Genomic DNA, 20,364 nt, shown 5'->3' on the forward strand with positions numbered 1-20,364 from the left:
CCAACCATCTTACCATTAGATTGAGCATTCGGGTTATTGTCCCAATTTATCAAACCGATGCAGACATTTCTATACGTGCATTATGGCTACGTAGCTGCACGCATATATGCATGTGTACGCGTATAGATATATAAGTGAAATTGTAATTACACGTGCACTTGTAAAATTAGACCTGGATAATTATATTTCCCGGTGTCTTTGTTTCATCTGTGTACGCGTAAATGTAATTACACAATAAAATGTGTGTGCATACATGCACGTATACTTTTCATACGTCCACAAGTAAACATGTAGGTGCTCGCATATATGGACGTCCACTTACATATTCGCGTGCGACTATAAATTTATATGTTCACCGGTCAAATATATTGACGTCCGCATTCAATTTTACAAGTGCACATTTAGTTTCGCATGCACGTACATATTTGTGTGAACCTACATAATTACGCAACGCTAATGTGCACACATATATTTACACGCGAACGCGTACTTTTATACGTGCACGTATGTTTGGAATGTGCACGCACGCAAAGTAAACTTTTGACAAAAATAGTACACCATAGAATATAAACACTGATATAACACGACAACTCAAATTCGATGTAATCACAACTGCGAGAAGGAAAGGAAATTAACAAGATTAACTGAAGTCAGGACAGAAAGTGAGTGAATGTTTGATTATTTTCCTTGACTACTTAATATCGATGGACTGGCGACTTATATAATGAGTAATATAAATATGACTTGTGCAGAAATATTTTCTTGTAATATGCAAGGCCGAGACCCAATATTTTGCAGTATTAGACGCGACGACAAACGGTTCATGTGTCCAGTTCTGTTTAACGATGAGATATATCTTAGCAAGCCGCATGTTATGTAAGTTACATACATACAAACATGCCATATGCACGATTCGTTACATTCATGTACTCCTTCTGTGCAAGGTTAAACATATCGTCCTATAACTATGATAACTAAAAATTGCAAACCGCCTTCTAAATCGATTTCGTCTTGAAATTGTTGTATTTGTTCAATACCGCTTATAATTATTTCATAATTCGGCCTAAAGAAGTGATGGATAAAATAAATATATGTTCTTCGATGTGTATTTTGTTTGAATCGCAGTCTTCGACTTTGGACATCTTTTCCCAATCAAACTACAATAAACGTTTATTTTAATTCACATCTAACTCATTCAACGACAAATCACTGTTTTGGATATATTATTTCCTGAAATAATATTGTCAACATGTTACTGCGTATGTTATGAATACACTAACATGTCTCTCTCATAATGGTATACTTTATTTCTAACAACTTGATCCATGTAATAATATAGTCTAATTTGAAAGCTTACTAATAAATTAAAAACAACAACAACAACAACAACAACATAGGTATCACAGATATTAACACTCGGTCTCCCTCCCCACTGCTATTTCGAGGTAGCTACTCTTATAGTGATTACAGCCTGCGGCCTAAAGGTCATTGTGTACTTCTTCGGGCAATAATCACGTAATGGCACCGAGTAGCCAAGTATTGCCCACTAAATAAAGACCCTATTTAACTATTTCAGTTAAATGTGTTTTTCTTAATCATTCCAGCAAAGATATTTAACTAACCTCTGTACTATATTGATTTAGTTATATTAATCGTATCACATTATTTAAGGGAGTATGATCAATTTTTCCTACAGGTAAGATTTTTTTCATACTCTGCAAGCTTGAAGAACATTAGTTTCTAAGATAAATAAGAGCAGAAAAGGCACAGGTCACAGCACTCGTTTTTATTTCATACGGCGTTTTCTTCATCCACTGTTTAAGCATTTCTGAAATTAAGTAAAATTGAAAAATGGGTGCACTTTATAAAACATATAACAGCCCATTAAAGTTTAAAGGGGTCTAAAGTCTTAAAAGTCCCTATACTGATAATTCAGTACTAAGTATAAATGTCACTAACATCAAATTTCTTTCATCTTTGTTGTCAAGGACATAACTATCCCACCCTCTTTGTTCAATGGAAAAAACGCATTTAGATCTACACACACACATTCCGTTGTTAATGTTTTATACATATTTGTTACCAAAGCTATTCTACTTAAATTGATATTTGAAATTACCGACCCCCTACCCCATCTGTTACCATTTCGCTATTTTAAATTTTTAAAAATATTGAATGTACTTTTAATTGAAATTCACTAGGCAATAGGAGATAAAATAAAGTTTTATTTAATACATAACATCAGCAGGTTTACCTAAAATGTTCACGTCAATATCCCTTCACAGAAAAGGTTCAGTGTGCTCAAGATGACGTCTTCTCTGAAGACATGATTACTTCCGGTCGGCCCGTTTTACCATGTCGTCTGTCAATAACTGACTGACTGTTCAAACCTTTTAATTATTCTGTTCACTTGAATCTTGTTAAATTTCTCATCCTCAGGATATCGTTTTTTGCATTGATCGAATGACTGTGACCGGTGAATAACTCTCATTATACAGATTTACTATCTATGTTCACTTTTCTTTGGACAACGCCATCTTGAAAGTATGACTTGTTTAGATATTGTCGTTTATGACGTCAACCTTTTTACATTACGTAAAACTTCATTCCGTCTCCTTTAGAATACAATATAACATGACTGCATTATGTGTTACATGTACGTTTCATATTAACTTGTAATGGTAACAAATATTATGAAACACCCTGTATATCCTTACTTTAGTAATGGTCCTCTTGATACAGCAAATGCTCTATGTCCCCCGATGTCTTCTTTCAATTTATATATAGTTCTCTTAAAACGTACCGTGGCTTAGTATTACTATTTTGATGAGTTTTGTAACGTGTGTGCAAATATTCACTTCTTGATTGATCAATATAGTGAAACCTTTTATAACTAGTCTGTTTTATCGAAAGGTTGAGTCAGCAGTGGCATCTATATTATCACTGCACAAAAGTCATTGGTGAATTGAAAAAAGCGAGTTCAATAATATGATCATTGTTTTGGTTTGAATTTACTCAAACATACACATGTAATGATCATACTTTATATACCAAACTTATTTACATTTGAATGTGTCATTATCATGGACTTTTCCCAATCTAGATAACGGGGATAATCTTCAAGTTATCACAGAATACATGTTATACTGAAACATCAAAGTTATTTATCTGTCATTGACAAGCTGGTACATATGGAAATCTTTAGTGACCTTCATTTGTGGTTAAAAGTTGAGTTTTGCCATCGTTATTTTTTCTAAAATGAAATTCAGTTATAGAATTCCTGTATATGAGATGGGCGAATATTTAAAAAAAAAACAAAAAAAAAAAACAACAACAACAACAACGCAGTTGATTTACATGTTATCCGACATAGCTTGTATGAATTATGCTTTTCATACCAGTATGATGCATTCAGCTCTTTTGGATTTTCCAGGCATGATCTTATGGTGGGCGCAAAATCTAGTCGAATGCAATATCCAAGTTGAAACTATTGTTACATTGACCATTCCATCTTTTTGTTTATTGATAATAGCAAAATGCAGGATAGTCATTGGTTTTGTCTGGCGGCACGTTCGTTTATACCTCTGGGTCTTTTTAGGTCAGTAATGAGCTGAGGCTAACAGCCACTGTCCATCCTTGCCTTTTTGCAAACCGCTCAAATCGCTCGAAGTACGCATCCCTATCATCTTTACTTTCCTCAAACTTCGTGAGTCTGGGTGTTGTGTTTTACTGCAGCTGTGGTGTTTTTTACCTTTATCATCCCCGAAAGCTCCGGCTTCAGCTTTTATCACAAGCACTTCAAACTCATGTTCCGTAAGAGCTCAGTCTTGCTTCTTTATATCAATAGTCTTTTTGTTGAAGTTCCCGTCAGACGATGTCTTTGAATAAGCTATATACGAATCCTATTGTATGGATGTTTAGCTAGTGTCTGTGAGTCAATAAATCAAACACCTCAATGCTCAGCATTTATCTGTAATTGAGGCATAACCTGGATATTTGTTTTTTTTGTTCTATCTGCTTAGATACGTTCAGAATGGTGCTATTTAAATAGAGGTCGTTTCTCATTTTTTCTAAATTAGTAGTTAGTATTTTACGATGCATGGATAAAAGAGTACTTGCTCATACAAACGGTTGGCATCAAGCTATAACTGTAATTCACCCGCATCAAAAATATCTTATTATAAACAACAGTTCAATTATCATTTAAGCAAAGTTACAATGCTTAAGGAGTCAAACAGTAGCTGTGAGTATGTATTATGTTGTTTATACATCAAACATTCAAATTATTTTACAGCAGTACGGCCACATGAGCGGCTGTGAAATGTACCTCGACACCGTTCGAGTGAGATAACAGGAAATAAACTAATACGAAATTTAGAAATTCTTTGATTTTGGAGAAGGAGAACAGTGCTTGACTAAAAATCTTAGGTAAAAAGATAAGTTTGTTGTTTATAGTTTAGACTAGTAGTTTTAGTAAAATATATTCGTATATTCTTCCTTCGGCATTTTTCGAAACCTACTTTCACTTTAGTTACACATATTGATTAAGACAGGTTTTAAAGATGTTTGTCCAAGGATAGCACACTTTCAGTTCATATTTGTGTCTTCTTTCATGATATTTTTATTTGCCTTACTGCCTGATGGCACTACAATATGTAGCCAGATATTCAGAGGTGTGTAGCCTGCTAAAATCGAGGTAAAAATTATGTGTTCACCAAACTATGAGATGTTTATTGGTGATGTATACTTTTTAAGAAAGTAAAGTTGATATCTCGCGTTTTGGAGGTTAAGTTCGCCTCTTCAAATATTTTGATGCTGGTTTGAATTTGTCAAGTGTAAAAGTTATTGTAATTGTATTGCAATACATTCTTCTAAGACTTTCCTGATATCAGAACACGCGCGTGAGAAAATTTCACCAAGGTCATGACGAAAAAATAAGCTGGTGTTTAGCCGTACTACAAAATTCATGTTCGTACAATGCGGAAATACACTGAGCAAATTTCTAACCGGCTACCTCACTTTTAAGAATATTTTCAAGATATCAAAAGAATTTCATTGATTGTAGTATACTGGCGGCATAGCAAACAAATGCAAACAAAAGGGCGATTGCATACACATGATAAAAACAGTATCACAGGTTTTGGAAGAGAACCACCATCAAACAGAAACCCCAAAGCTATTAAGAAGAAACAAAATTTATCATAAAATTTAATGTCTTTGAGCAATGTGGCGGATGCATCTCAGCGAAGTTGAAAAAGTAGACATTCCCAAATAAAACAGATTTAAGTTTTAACTCGTGTTAGTTAAAATGGGCAGTATCTGCTTTGTATGTTAATGTGTCCCGTTGTAAATTTCAACTGTTATAGTTATTTAAATAACCATTTAAAAACTAGCTGATCAAATTCGTCAAGCTCTGATTAAAGAAATCTGATAGAAAACATTAAATTTTACAGGGAGTTTTTGCTATACATCAACCAAAATTTCAAACCTTTTTCATAGAAAAGAGTGGGTTTCAATAAACTTGCCTTGTGTATTTATGCTAATAAACTTGAAAAGTTAAACTTGAAATAAATATTTGCGAGTTAAATTTGGTCGAAATTTTGTGAAGTGTATTGATAAGTGTTTGTTAGCTTGATAACCTTTTGCAACCGCGGATTGTTTTTTTTTATCAAATTATCAAATGGGACTTCCCCGTTTACTCAAACGGATAAGACAGGATTCAGTTTACACCTGTTTAAATGATTGATATCCTATCCAAAACCTAAAATTTATTGGTATTACCAGACAAAATCTAAAATCCACCAGGGCAATATTTGTACAGGTTTGGACTCGTCCTTATTCAGCCATAAAGTTGATTATATTCTAAAAATCTTGTATAAAAGCTGCTAGACTATATGGATATTGGCTCCATTCATCAATTTAGTTTAAGTGATGTTAAATGGTTCTGTTCGGGCAACAATTAACTCGAAACTAATAAACAGATTCATCCTGTCTACCACAGGTGGTAAAGATACGCCAGGTGCTGACACCATATATTCAAAACATGATTACGCTCAATTACATATGACACATCTCTGTGCGATATATCAATATTCTTCTGAGAAACCTCTTGAGCAAGACATCTTCTTTAACAAAGATGCAATTACCTAAACTATAGGCCTACATATGCATGTCAGGGAATACGGCAGTTACTTTAGGATTAGGTATATAAGTCACAGTGTGACAATAAATTAACTGTCAAAGAAGGTTAAAATTGTCAGTTATTTTACTGTGACTACATCAGTTAGAAAAGAAATATCATAAAAAAAATAAGCATATGATAACAAAAATGAGGAAAACATTGTGTCAGACGTTGTGCAAATCTGTCAAAACAGGAACTGAAAGTCTGTCAATGAAGGTATTGAAAGTTTGGCTCTTTGCTAATACATTTTTGAACCGAGTTTATATTTGCCGTCCATAACATGTTTTGCATAATTTGAGTCAGTGCTATATTTTCTGGTCCTTTGGCGTCATGAAGTCCATTAAAAAATCTGTATAATAGAATGCCGCTTAACTTTGTTGTAGGGGTTTGAGGATTACCTCATATTAACAAAATCAGTCAAGCATAACCTGCAATCATTTAGATCTTATAACAAAAGTCTGTTAGTACTATGCCTCCATCCATATGGGTTCAGTGTTGTTATAAGTCCCCTACTGATTGAAAACCAGTTTCGGGGACTATAGGAATGCACTTTTCCTTCCGTCATTCTGTCCGTCCTTCCGTCCGTCTGCAATTTCGTGTCCGATCCATAACTCATTCATGAAGGGATTTTAATATTACTTGGCACAAATGTTCCCCATGATGAGACAACGTGTCATGCGCAAGACCTGGACCCCTTACTCAACGGTCAAGGTAACACTTGGAGGTCAAAGGTCAACGTTTATTTTCCTCTCCGGTCCATAACTCATCCATCAGAGGATTTTAATATTACTTGGCACAAATATACCTGATAATAATGCGAAGTGTCATACACAACTTTCAGACCTCTAGCTGAAAGGTCAAGGTTATACTTGGCAGTCAAATCTTTACATGGCATGAACAAGGTCTGTTTCGTGTCCGGTCCGTAACTCTGTCATTCATCAAGGCATTTACTTGGCACATATATTGCCCATGATCAGACAATGTGTATTGTGCAAAATTCGGAGCTCTAGCTCAAAGGTCAAGGTCACAATTGGAGGTCAAAGGTCAACAGTTTTTTTTTCCTGTCGGCCAATAACTCTGTTATCCATCAAAGGATTACAATATTAATTGACATACATGTTCCCCATGATAAGATTACGTGTTATGCGCAACACCCAGGACCCTAGCTTAAAGGGCAAGGTCACACTGAGATCAAAGGTCAATAGGATTATTTTTCTTTTCCGGTCTGTAACTTTGTCAGGCAAAACAGGATTTTAATATCAGTTGACAAAAATATTCCCCTTGATGAGACAACGTGCATGCGCAAAACCCGGACCCTTAGCTGAAAGGTCAAGGACACATTTGGAAGTCAAAGGCCAAAAGGGATTTTCCTGTCCAGTCTGTAACTCAACAATATTATCATTATTAATATTACTTGGCACAAATGTTCGCTACGATGAGAGGGATTGTCTTGCGCAAGAACCAGGTCCCTAGGTCTAAGGTTAAGGTCACACTAAGAGGTCAAAGGTCAAATTCAAAAATGACTTTGTCCTGAGCTTTTCTTCTTCAGGCACACATGTTCACCATCGTTTTTAGACTTACTTCCATTTGTTGTTACTATAAATAGCTTATATTGTAACTTTTTTTATTACTGGCTGTAGTGAAAATGGAGACCATTTTTCTGTGATACAACATGCATGTTACATCCAATTTTTATGTGTATTTTGACTTATCTCTACCTGGTAAAGAGTTATGTGTTGACTTATATTATATAGATTTTTTTAGGATTAACTTCCCTTTGTTTACTACAAATGTATTAATTTTACGGTCTGTTGTGCTGATTAAAAATGGACACAAAGGGTATAGAGTATTGATATTTGTATGTGTTGAAAATTTCAAGGTGATGCTTTTTATATACAGGCATATGTTTGATTTGTTTTCACATCTCATCGGCGTAATTGAATTTGTGGACACAAACGATAGGGCCAAAGTGTTTTAGATAATCTGAACCAAAGGCTCAATGTGAGCTTTTGTGACCACTTTTCTCTCAAGATGTCCGTCGTCCATCGTCCCTCTTCCGTCTGTCAACAAGTTCTTGTCTGCAAAACCATTTATGATTTTGGTTTTAACCAAACCTTCACACATCTTGTATCACTACACGATCTCGAGTCTTTATTGAACCAGCCCTATTCCATCATGGTTCTACAGTTATGGCCCATGAAACGATAAGAAATTAGCTATCATAATTTCAGTTTCATTTATTATTGGATTTTAACCAAACTTACACACAACTTGTATCACTATACGATCTCGATTTTTTATTGAACAAGCCATATTCCATCATAGGTTCTAGCGTTATGGACCCTGAAAGGGTCAGAAGTTGGCTATCTTGGTTTCGTCTGCATAACTTCAGTTTCATTTATGATCGGATTTTAACCAATTTGCTCACAAGTTATGCCACCATAAGATTTTGATTCTTTTAATTTTTACCTAGCCATATCCCACTATGGATTGTAAGAGTTACGATCCCTGAAAGAGCAAAAATTGGCCATTTTGGTCTTGTTGGCATAGGTCTTGTTTGCATAATATCGGTTTCATTTATGATTGGATTTTAACCAAACTTGCATCGGTTCCTGTCTTGAACCAGCCATATTCCGCCATACTTCTAGAGTTAATGGCCCATAAAAGGGTAACAAAGGTGGCTATTTTGGTGACCTCTATATCCTAAAACAACATAGCTTTCTATAGAATAGAAATTTCTGAGCATCACACAAAATGCATGTCCATACTTGTAAATTAGCAGTATTTAAAGAGGAAATAAGATACCACTATGAAATACAGACCATGTGACTGTCAAAGGCAGTAATTTGTCACAGATGTTCCTTAAAAGCCTCTTTAATAAATGCTTTCGATTACACAATATGCCCCCAGCGGACAGCGCTGGTTTTCCCTGTATATCTGTATAGAAAACTTTAATAATCTTACAAAACTACTGGTCTCTTTCAAAATAAACAAATACAATTATTATTATGAAATTTAAGCAATGGGACTCAGGTGAGCGTTGTCATGGCAATCAAAAGGAAAATCTTTAAAAATCTTCTCCTCAGAAACTATCAGGCGGAATTGCATACATAGGTTGTAGAAAATTAATGATCTCTAGGTGACCATTTATCAAAGCTGCTAAAGCTGCTCCGTTTTACCAACAACATTACTGCTAGAGGGCGGGGCTCGTCTTCCTTATATGGTCTTCTCCAAAATCCGAATCTATGTTTTAGATATTTGATGTGTGAAAAGTTCGATGACATGTAGGCAATATTAATTTGAATTTAATGATTGTTTGTTCTGTATATTAGCGTATGTTTATTCAGGATGGCAGGTAGACTTTCAATTGTTGAGAAAAAGCAGCTCGAACGATTTATACATGCTGGACCAAAGGATTTCAACTTGTTATACAGTTTTACCAGGGACGGTGCGGATGCAACAATCTTCCATCAAATGTGTGATAACAAAGGTCCAACAGTAACAATCGTATATAATACTTTGGAAACGGTTTACGGAGGTTATACCGAGAAAAGTTGGACATCAGGTAGCGGACAGTACTGTAGGGATGAGCATGCCTTTCTTTTCGGTTTGCAACAGAATGGAAAGGTGGCACCTGTAAAGTGTCCAGTTAAAGTGATCGACAGCGCCATTTACTGTAAAACAACGCATGGGCCAGTGTTTGGTAGTGGTCCTGATTTGGTGACATTCACTGGTACATTAAGCGTTCAGGATGACAAATTCACAACAAATGCTAATTACAGTTTCGGAAATTGCTACGACATGGGTGGAATTTCAACAGATCAATTTACAAACAATATAAAAACAGTAACAGAATTAGAAGTCTATAGTGTAACAGGTATGGCAGTTATATATATATTTAGCTATATGTTCTGGTACATACTTACGTTACTGGATAGTCAGGCTTTTTTTTACCTAATGCAAATATTAAAGGATAGAAACATGTAACACAATTTGGAATATTGGATGAAAACATTACACTTAGATATATATTACGTATATCAGTTGCACTTCAACACATAGTAGTTTTACCACGGTAATATCAAAGTTGACAGTAATTCATCGGTGTATATAATAATCTTTGAGTAGAATCTTGTTACAGAAAACTAAAACGAGACGCTGTGAAAGGCAGTTGAAAATTTGTAAAATACATAATGAAAATTTCAGAATCAATGTACTTGAGTTCTGTTTATAGATTCGACGCTAGTGCCCGTTTGGAGGGAAATGGAAGGAGGTTGGGACAAGCAGGTATTGCTCTTAGTATCAATTAGGTCATTCTAGATATTAGTTTTAAAATTGATTGTGGCCGCACATAGCAAGTCCCTTTATAAATTACAAATCCTTACCTCATTTTTAAGAACACATGTATCTTCCAACAACTTTTTTTCATGTCACACTTGTTTATTGCCGAATTACATCAACAATATATTGCTGTGTACTACTAGTATACTACCACTCGTACTTGAATTGAGTTTTATTTGTCCAAATTTAAAATTTTGTTGCATTTTGGTTCTACCAAAATGTTAAGAATAAGACAACCACAATGAAACTTACATACTGCTATGCCTATCTTAAGTGAAAAAAACAATGTTCAATAGCCAGCTAGTCAACATGAATCCGTGCTGGTTTCTTTACATAACTTTGTTGAGTCAGACTTAGCTCGTCATCTGGCTTTCTTTTCAAAGTCGGTGGTATCGGTTCTTACGGCCATTTTTCACTCTAAGACGTAAACATATACTTCTGCAGAGATAGTGGTCTCATTTAAGATAAAACAAAATACAGATATAAAACTCACGCATTTGCTTATCAGCAAGCTTATAGGTAGAAATATATCTTTTTACACCGCACAAGCTCTCTTCCAGGACATGGAGGAACTGAAGAATGAAATGGATTCTTGGTCTCCGCCTCATAGGGTTGGTTTGAAATCGGCAAACATTCTCTTCCTTGGTCCAGTGGGAGCAGGAAAGTCAAGTTTCTTCAACACAATCGCTTCAATTTTCCGTGGTCATGTCACAGGACAGGCTGTGTGTGGAAGCGCTGAGCAGAGCATAACGTCAAAGGTTTGGTAGTTTTGAAGTATATTACATGAAATTACATGAAAGTAAATCTAATACATTTTAGTTTTCTTTAGCATAATAATCGTATTCTCTGCTAAAAATTCTAAATTCTAAAATTCTACATTGCCCTGACCACCATGCCCCATTGCAAACTTCAAAAGACCTTACTTAGTCAAGCCAGTTCGATAGCATTACATCAAAAGCAAAATAATATTTATGCTTTATGCTTTGAAAAAAAGTAAAATGGAAGTTAAAATAAAAGCTTACAATACCTATGTAGTATTGGTTTAAAGCATTCCTGACTAAAGTCCTTAACTTGTTATATATTAAAATGAATAGCTGGTCAACGGTACTCTATGTCTGTAACAATTATGATTACACAATGTCATGCAGTGTTTTCCAAATGATAAAATCATGCCGTAAACTGCCAGCCACCAGAACGACGTTGTCTTCACATACCTCTGATCGCACTCACACTAGATACAAGACGCCATAAAATGACAAGAAATGGAGATGTAAGCACAATAAACAGAAATGTAACAACAATTAACGGGTCGCTTACGATCCGATCTAGCAAAATCCACTCGAGCCGAATACAGCATCTAAGATCGCTCACTTGCATTCGAACCAGTACTATCGTAGGCGCAACGTACCCAGATAATACGTACTATAATGATAATTAGACAACCTATGTTGCGCACATGTTTTCGGAGAATCGGTCTCAGTTGGCTATGTCAATATACATTTAACAGAATCGAAAAGGTGAGCAATTATATTACGATCGGAAACACACTCAGATCGAGGGAAAAGAGCACTTGAATAATGATAGCGATTAACCTGCATTCTATTTATATGCGTTTTTCATTAGTTGTCATTATTGGCTAGTTTTTACTTACAGCTAGCTCGCCAGCTTAGCTCATAAGGGAGAGTGCAGATCTACCGTTCATAGGATCGTGCGTTCAATCCCCGTGCGAGGTGTATGTTCTCCGTGACAATTTGATAAAAGACATTGTATCTGATGGTATGGGGACCGGGGGAGGGGGAAGGCACGAAAGTGTTGACAGTTACTTACGGCGATTATGTTTGTACTGACATAAAATCAAGGATCACCGGTTAGGTTAACTGGCCTCCGTTGCATCACAGAAATACAGCTGAAAAACGGCGTTAAACTCAAAATAAAAATACATTTTTAGAATAATATATCCGATCTAAATCTTATTGACCTATGATGATGCATATATATATATATATATATATATATATATATATATCGTTTTGTCAGAAAAAAAAATCTTATTTCGACTAATGATAGAATAAACTGTGGTCGATTCTCCAAATAAAGTATATTTACCGTACCTTTGCCGGGAAACGCCGCGCCTATGCATTTCTTCTAAACGACCGCATAAGTAAACTTAATTGAAACGGAAACTTACCTCCACTGTTACATTTCAGCTATTTTGACACGTTAACTGAGCTTAGTGACGCCGTTTCTTTTCACTTTATTTAAGCTGTCCAATGTGGTACTCTTAATTAGTCTTCGATGAGCAATTTGATCTCTCCCTAACATGGAATCTCTAAACTACACAGGTCCACATTATTTTACGTATCCGGGTGACCTTTTCCAAATTCAACTTGCTTCTTGAAAACCTTCCTTTTATGTGAAGATTAGTTCCCTAATTTACTACTTTAGGTTTTTTGCTAAACTAAAACTATTTTTCATGTTCGCTGCATTTAGTGAGATATGTCCGCTAAACATTTAACAGCTGCCACCAGACTTGCGTAAGAAAGGAGTTATATGTCATTAATAATTTTGATCGGGTATTTTTTGTATAGGTTAGTGTTTATTAATGCGTATCAGCTACGAGCGGCGTAGCCGCGAGACTGATTAAGTTGTGTAAATGCACATGATTAATAAACACTAACCATCGTTAAATTCAGCAATTTAGAAGATATATCAGTTAGCACAAAAGCAATATTTCTGTTTAATATATTATATTATATTATATTATATTATATTATACCAGATTTATATAGCGCCCTTTTCATGATCAATTTCACGTTCAAAGGCGCTTTACATAGTTCAAATGCAGCCACACAGGGCGCATAATTCATCCTCTACTAGTACAGACACAGAGCGATCTGACCAGAGGGACAGAGTGAGACAAAGCCCCCACGACAGAGAGATCAGAAATCAGATACAGGCTTGTCCGGCTAACTTAGCCTAGCTCGTTTCGAATAGACAGCCTGGTTCTTTAACGTGCCCAGTGTATAGCACTGATACACGCAAGGATTGCCTGGGTTCCTTACCAGTACACCTCTAGTTGGGTGGAAAACACTGAAAAGCGTTTCTGAAAATTCCCGAGTAGCTGCCGGGGATCGAACCCCCGACCTCAGGATTGAAAGGCCAGTGTGCAATAATATTGAAGTTTTTCATGGGCCGGAATTTTACACACCGAGCATAAATTGACATTTTCATGATTTTCAAAATTTCTAAGAGACCTTTAAAATCACGCATAGCTGATATCGTGTATATTATACCACAATTTACAAAACATATCCTGTTGTAGATACATTAGCATTTATATTGAATGTTCATTCATATTTTTCAGTATCAAATGTATCGCGTACGAGGCTCCGCTCTGGCCAAGCCTATGAAATTTAAGTTATGTGATACGCGAGGGATTGAAGAAAATCAAGGTATTGATGGCACAGAACTTAACTATCTACTTGAGGGCAATGTTCCAAATGGTTACCAGGTCAGTCAAATAAACAATCTCATATTTCAGCAAAGCCACTTTCAAGTAGAAAATTTTAGGAATCGACCCCAAGTAACGAAGCACTACAGTATTATGACACATACACTTATTTATCATGAACATTTATTGAAACTTAAGATAATTCTTTACGTTCGGTCTCAAATATAGAATATCATTCAACCCTGAATGTCCAAAACTTCAGAATACACTTAGAAATTTCGGCAAGTAAAAAAGATGTGGCCGTGCGCTTGATTTTTACAAGGTTGGAAAAAAGAACCACACAAGTTTTATTATTGGAATAATATTATATGGCAAAATAAGTTTTGATAACATTGTCGCGGATAGAATTCTTTTCTACGATGTAGATTTGAATGAAACTTCTCATTGTTGTAAATGAATATGATGTGCTGAAATAAAATTTATAGGTCCGTATGAGATATTTTTTGAGATATTTTCCAACGGTACAAAATGTAAGGCATAATTTGAAATCATTTATCATGTAAAACTTTTTAATATCATATTTTATGTTTAGAAAGATAGTAATGTTGCCATTCAATAAATCTTCTCATGGGTTGTCATTAATTCATAAAATGATTTTCATCCCCTGGATGTCGAGGGCCTTTTCTTTCGCTTTATCAAACGTGCAGAACCACCTTAAATTGAAATATTTTCACTTAGTTTACATGTCAAGTATCTGCTTTCCAAGCTGAACAATTACGTATTGGGTTCGCGTTTGGTATGGTTATGTCATGGTCATGACTGACTTTTAATTGAAAAACTCATTTATTTTACACTCTGAATGAGGACTTGGATTTTGTACTGGTATATGTTTTTATCCTGTCCATTTGGAATGTAGCTATTACGCTGCATTATTTTCATGCTACATGTAATTGGTACCGGTGGTGAGACAAATTTTAAGGTCCTATCTTTAAGGTCGCAGCCAGACAGCTAATACGCCCTGATTTCTTTTCTTGTTCATATCTTTGCATGTTTCATCATTTCTGTCTTTCATAGCGAACTTAATTACTACCATTTATGATACAGACTATCATGTATATATTAAAGGTCAAACAATCAAGGTCAGTTGAACGAGATAGGTTCGTTTTGCCATCTTTGTCATTTCGTTTTTGTATTTCATAGTTCAATCCGTCCACACCAATATCACCAGATATATCTGGATTTATTTCAAGTCCAACACTAAATCAAAAGATTCACTGTGTCTGCTTTATCATTGATGGAAGTACAGCAACTGTCATGTCCGAAAGAATGCTAGAGAAGATAAAATCTCTACAAACAAAAGTTCGCCAGAAAGGTATGATACATTTTTTTCATATAATTGCACATGCTGTCGTCAAACGAACACCCACAGTTGTCATATATTTGACTGGCACAAAAGTAGTAGTGTAGTTTTCTACATGATAGTAAATGTGTATTTAATTTATGCAACAACTATGAATTTCTGAGTACCGTGTTTTTTCCATAAGACCAATGAATAGGTTTCACGATCAATATTCAACAGTAGTTCAGTAATGTAATGTCGGTCAGTTAACCCAATCTGTTTTCTGGATTCTTCACCAGTACTAACCTTCCTCTGTAAGTAACTGCCAACTTCTCCACAATACTTAAGCGGCGTTCTGTCTATTTAGCAAGGCGGAGAGGGGTCATTACCTCCTTTGAACGTATGAGTTGGTTGAAAACAAATGAAAGGTAACCACACATCACGTTACCAAGCAGATAGGCTAGTATATGTTAATTTATTGTCGGTCGATTGTGAAGCAAGTTGTGTTAATCGCTGTCGAAACCTCATTCCTTATGGAATTCATTGCCATGGGGATATGAGAGAAGATCTGTCAGTTTACCTTTTAAATGCTGAGTAACATTTTTCACGTTTTTTGGTGTGTCGCGGCTGTGGGTCGAATCCACGACATCCGTCAGGGCACTGTGCCGCTAGGCTTTCGAGGCGGCATTACAATGTAGGTTGTAATAAGATAGGTTATCCAGATATGTCTTAAGTTCCTATGAACTGCTTGGCAGCATTGATGTTAACAGCTTAGGCTGTTTGGCACCACGTTTATGCGGGTGAACTGCTGAAGTAAATTCCTGGGGCGTGACAACGTTAGCCTGATTTACAATATGTCGTTTGTGACGTTATCGACTGTTGCTGCTACAATTATTTAAGATTCTTTCACTGGTTATTGGGGCAGATGGGGATATCCGGTTCTCGGGTAACTGTTTAGGCCTCGCAGAGCCTCGTTACCGCCTACAGAACAGTTACCCGAGAGCCGAATATTCCTATCTGCTCCTACAATTAGTAATAGAATATTTTACTTGCATGCCATATTCATGAAATAGTAGATAAATATCAAACGGATGACTTTTTATAACACATTTTTTCTTACAATTGCGTATTTTAACAAAGCCCGGGAAATCAACGTCCGTAATTAGGAAAGACGTCATGACGTTTCAAAAGACATATAACGATTTTTAGTTTTGGTTTTGTTTGATCACTTGCAACGTTACGTTATGTATTTTCGTAGAATAGTATTCTTTTAATCAAGACATTTACTATAAGGAACAAAGAGAAACTATCAAGGTATTTGATTTCTATCTCGTTTTATGTAGAGAGGAAAGATGTAAATTACAACATAAATTTTTAATATAGATGTAGCTCTTTATACGATTTAAAGCACGAGAGTCATCTCACACCCACGTGTGTAAGATGGAGTTTTTTAGCACCAGGTCCTGTGAAGTCATCGGAAACCTCAGGCTTGTATGCAAGAATATAAGATTCTTTCACCAGTTGTAGGGGCAGACAGTAATAACCGGCTCGAGGCTCTGCCGAGTTACCGCGTAAACAGTTACCCGAGAGCCGGGTATTCTCATCCGCATCTATAGCCAGTGATAGAAACTTTTTCTTGCATGCCATATTCAAGAAACAAGAGTTAAGATAAATTCAATCGAATGACTTTTTATAACACTTTTAAGATGTAAGGTTGTAAGATGGAGTTTTCCAGCACCAGTAAAATCATCGGAAAATTCAGTCTGGTAAGCAAGAACTATGCAATATGGTACACCTTTCGTAAGCTATTTGGGGTTTCAAATCTTCTTGTGCACATTTTGAAACATTGCCAGGAGCAGCAAAATTGTTATGCAAAAGAGGCTTTGTGATTATTGTTCCTATGTAATGAACCCTCGCCCGAATACAGTTATTCAGTAATCAGTACTACATGTAATGCAGTCTTTAGACTTTAGTCAGTCTTTACCTGAGTTAGACTTGTTTCTATTCTATTTCTTTTGTTTGTTTCAGGCATATCACAAGTAGTGTTGGTAACAAAAATTGACAAAGTTTGCTCTCACGTAGAAGAGGATGTGTTCACGGTATTTCAGAGCGTCGCTATTCAAGAATTAGTTGATAAAGTTTCTGATATATTTGGTGTCCCAAGGAGTCACGTCCTACCCGTGAAGAATTTCGAGAAGGAAATATTCCTCAGAAATGACGTCAGCATTCTGGCGCTACTTTCCTTGCGGCAGATTCTTCGTGCAACCGAAGATTTCATGTTTAATCTTCTGGACTTCATTGATGATAAAAAGAAGGACTCAGAATCTTCAGAATGAAAGGTACTGGCATACCCGATTTCGCTGGTACTACTAGTATAATCGTGATTTTATTGTCAATACTTTAGAATTATATTCAAACTGTTTTGTAGTTTTCATATGGGGATGGAATACAATATACGCGTACTATTAGCACTCGTTTGCATCATACCCAAACACTGCATGCGAGTCTTGTCTTTTATTATACACTTTCTGATGAAATTCTGAGATGAATATTTTTGCGTGTTTTCATTGTTTATTTTAAACTGCTGTGAGATAACCATTCAATGAATATATACCATAATTTTAGACATGTACATCAAATTCATGAAAAGTGCCTTTAGTAGGGGCCTATCCTCTATGGACAAATCAGCTGTGATTTTCTTTTCAGTTAGAGGGCATGTGATCGTAGCGTAAACATACTAACAAAATATCTGTTTTTACTGTCCAATAATGTTACAGCAGGATGCCAGCAAGCAAGAGTATTTTATTGAAATGTATTTTGTTTTTAACACTTTTAACACTTATTATCATTATATGAAATCTAATGATACACGAGACTACCAAAGTTACCTATAGTGAAATGTCCATCAGTGCTCTTAACGAGAACGAGTTTATGACAATATGACACAAATAAATATGTCATATGATATCAATTTAACCTTTAGCCTGCTGGTGGCAAGTGATTTTTCTTGCCGGCTGATCGTGGTCTACACTGTCCGCTATTTAGTCAGTAAATTTTCATTGAACACCCCTTTGAATAACAAATCGAATGATCGGTCAGTCCGTTTTTTACAATTAGAAAGGTAAAGGTTAAGCCGCTAAGTGATATTTATTGAACACAACTGTGATGATTACATTTTTATACGCCCGTTTGAAAAACGGGACGTATTATGGGAACGCCCCTGGTGGGCGGGCAGGCGTCGTCCACAGACTGTGTCCGGAGAATAACTTCTTCATGCATGGAGGGATTTTGATGAAACTTGACACAATTGATCACCACTATGAGACGGAGTGTCAAGCGCAAGAACCAGGTCCCTAGGTCTAAGGTCAAGGTAACACTTAGAGGCCAAAGGTCAAATTCAAGAATGACTTTGTCCGGAGCATATCTTCTTCATGCATGGAGGGATTTTGATGTTACTTGAAATAATTGTTCACCATCATGAAACGGAGTGTCATGAGCAAGAACCAGGTCCCTAGATCTAATGTCAAGGTCAAACTTAGAGGCCAAAGGTCAGATGCAAGAATGACTTTGTCCGGAGCATTTCTTCTCCATGGCACAATTATACACCATCGTGAGACAGAGTGTCGTGCGCAGGCCCCTTCTTTAGAATTACTTCCCATTGTTTTATTATAAATAGCTTATATTATAACTTTTTCATTACTAGTCGTAGGGAAAAATCGAGACCACTTTTCTGTAGTACAACATGCATGTTGATGTACTTTGACCTTTCTATACCTAGAAAGGAATTTTGTGTGGACTTAGAAATCTTTTTGGATTTTTTTCCTTTTTTGTAAAATTAACTTCACTTAGTTCTTACTATAAATAACTTATATTGTGACTTTTTTTTATAACTGACCGTAGGGAAAACCCAAGACCACTTTTCTGTGGTACAACATAGATGTTACTTTCAAATTTTAGGTGTATTTTAAGGTATCTCTACCTGGTAAGGAGTTACAATAATTACAATAATCACTAAACAACCACAAAATTAAAATTCCATTTGCAAATATAGGTGCTAGTGTAAAGACATTTGCTGTGACGGGCGTATATTGTGACATTCTGGCACTCTTGTTATTAGTTATTAAAACTGGCAAAAATGTAGCTCGGGTGGATGGGTTACTTTAACCCCTAAAGTTTGGTAGAAATCGTCATAATTTGGAATAAATTTTTACAGCAAGCCTTTAATTGATATAGTAAGAACAGTTACGTAGGCAACACATTAACATCTGAAAGACTGTATCGAAACAATGTAGTAATCTTTCATTTGTGGCCAATAATAGTCTCAAAGAGAGAATTTTTCGCATTTCTTATACACCAGGTTTATTAAAATCAGCATAACTTTTGTTTGACATACGGTAGAAAACGACATCCAGCGTTTACGGATCCCAGAATGAATGTATTAGTTGCTGAAGAAGCTGAACCCTTGCCTTTTTTCTGGGTAACCGTTACGAAATCGAAAAACTAGAGGACTTACAGAAATTGGCACACTGACCATTCGGAAAATAAAAGAAATAACTAATATATAAAGTATTTGAGTTACAATCACGGGCGAAATAAAACATTAAAGGTCAATTAAATAAAACAGACAACAAGAGTATGTTCTATCTCTTAGACTAGTTACCACTGCTGCGAAAAATGCCAAAATGTCTTCATTAGCAATTCTCTTAGGTACGTACACTGCCACTATTTTATATTAATGCTGTGTTATAGCATATATTTCGTTTAGTAATGCATATGACACCTTTGTCAGACATGCATTCATTTAACATGCTATTCTATCGTCTATTTGATATTTGTTTTCATGTGTTCAGCCTTCAATCTTTTTTTATTTTGTTGTTGTAGTATTCTGCTTAGCGACAATTTTCGTATTTTTACCGTGGGCCTGGGTCTGTTTTCAAAATGAAATTAGTAAATTTTCAAAAGCATTTATATTCAGTTGGTTATTTATGATGAGATTCCCACAAATTAGTAGCTTTTGTGTTATAACATCTGCAGAATCCCGAGGGATTGGTT

General features: G+C 35.7%; 1 protein-coding gene across 4 annotated transcripts; it reads left to right on the plus strand.

The window, feature by feature from the left end:
• Positions 1 to 620: 620 nt before the first annotated feature.
• Positions 621 to 20,270, plus strand: LOC123537619 (interferon-induced protein 44-like). Of its 4 annotated transcripts, none has more exons than XM_053547860.1 (7): positions 621 to 662; positions 9,529 to 10,058; positions 10,416 to 10,468; positions 11,083 to 11,280; positions 13,887 to 14,033; positions 15,174 to 15,345; positions 17,341 to 20,270. In XM_053547860.1, the coding sequence occupies exons 2-7, from the start codon at positions 9,530 to 9,532 to the stop codon at positions 17,646 to 17,648; spliced, it is 1,407 nt and encodes a 468-aa protein (XP_053403835.1). In that variant the 5' UTR covers positions 621 to 662; position 9,529; the 3' UTR covers positions 17,649 to 20,270. The 4 variants fall into 4 exon arrangements, with proteins under 4 accessions (XP_053403835.1, XP_045177399.2, XP_045177392.2 ...); XM_045321464.2 differs by lacking the exon at positions 621 to 662 and adding an exon at positions 4,298 to 4,428; XM_045321457.2 differs by lacking the exon at positions 621 to 662 and adding an exon at positions 4,541 to 4,696.
• The last annotated feature ends 94 nt before the right edge of the window (positions 20,271 to 20,364 follow it).

The sequence above is a fragment of the Mercenaria mercenaria genome, chromosome 1 (genome assembly GCF_021730395.1).
Source record: "Mercenaria mercenaria strain notata chromosome 1, MADL_Memer_1, whole genome shotgun sequence".
Lineage (NCBI taxonomy): Eukaryota > Metazoa > Mollusca > Bivalvia > Venerida > Veneridae > Mercenaria > Mercenaria mercenaria.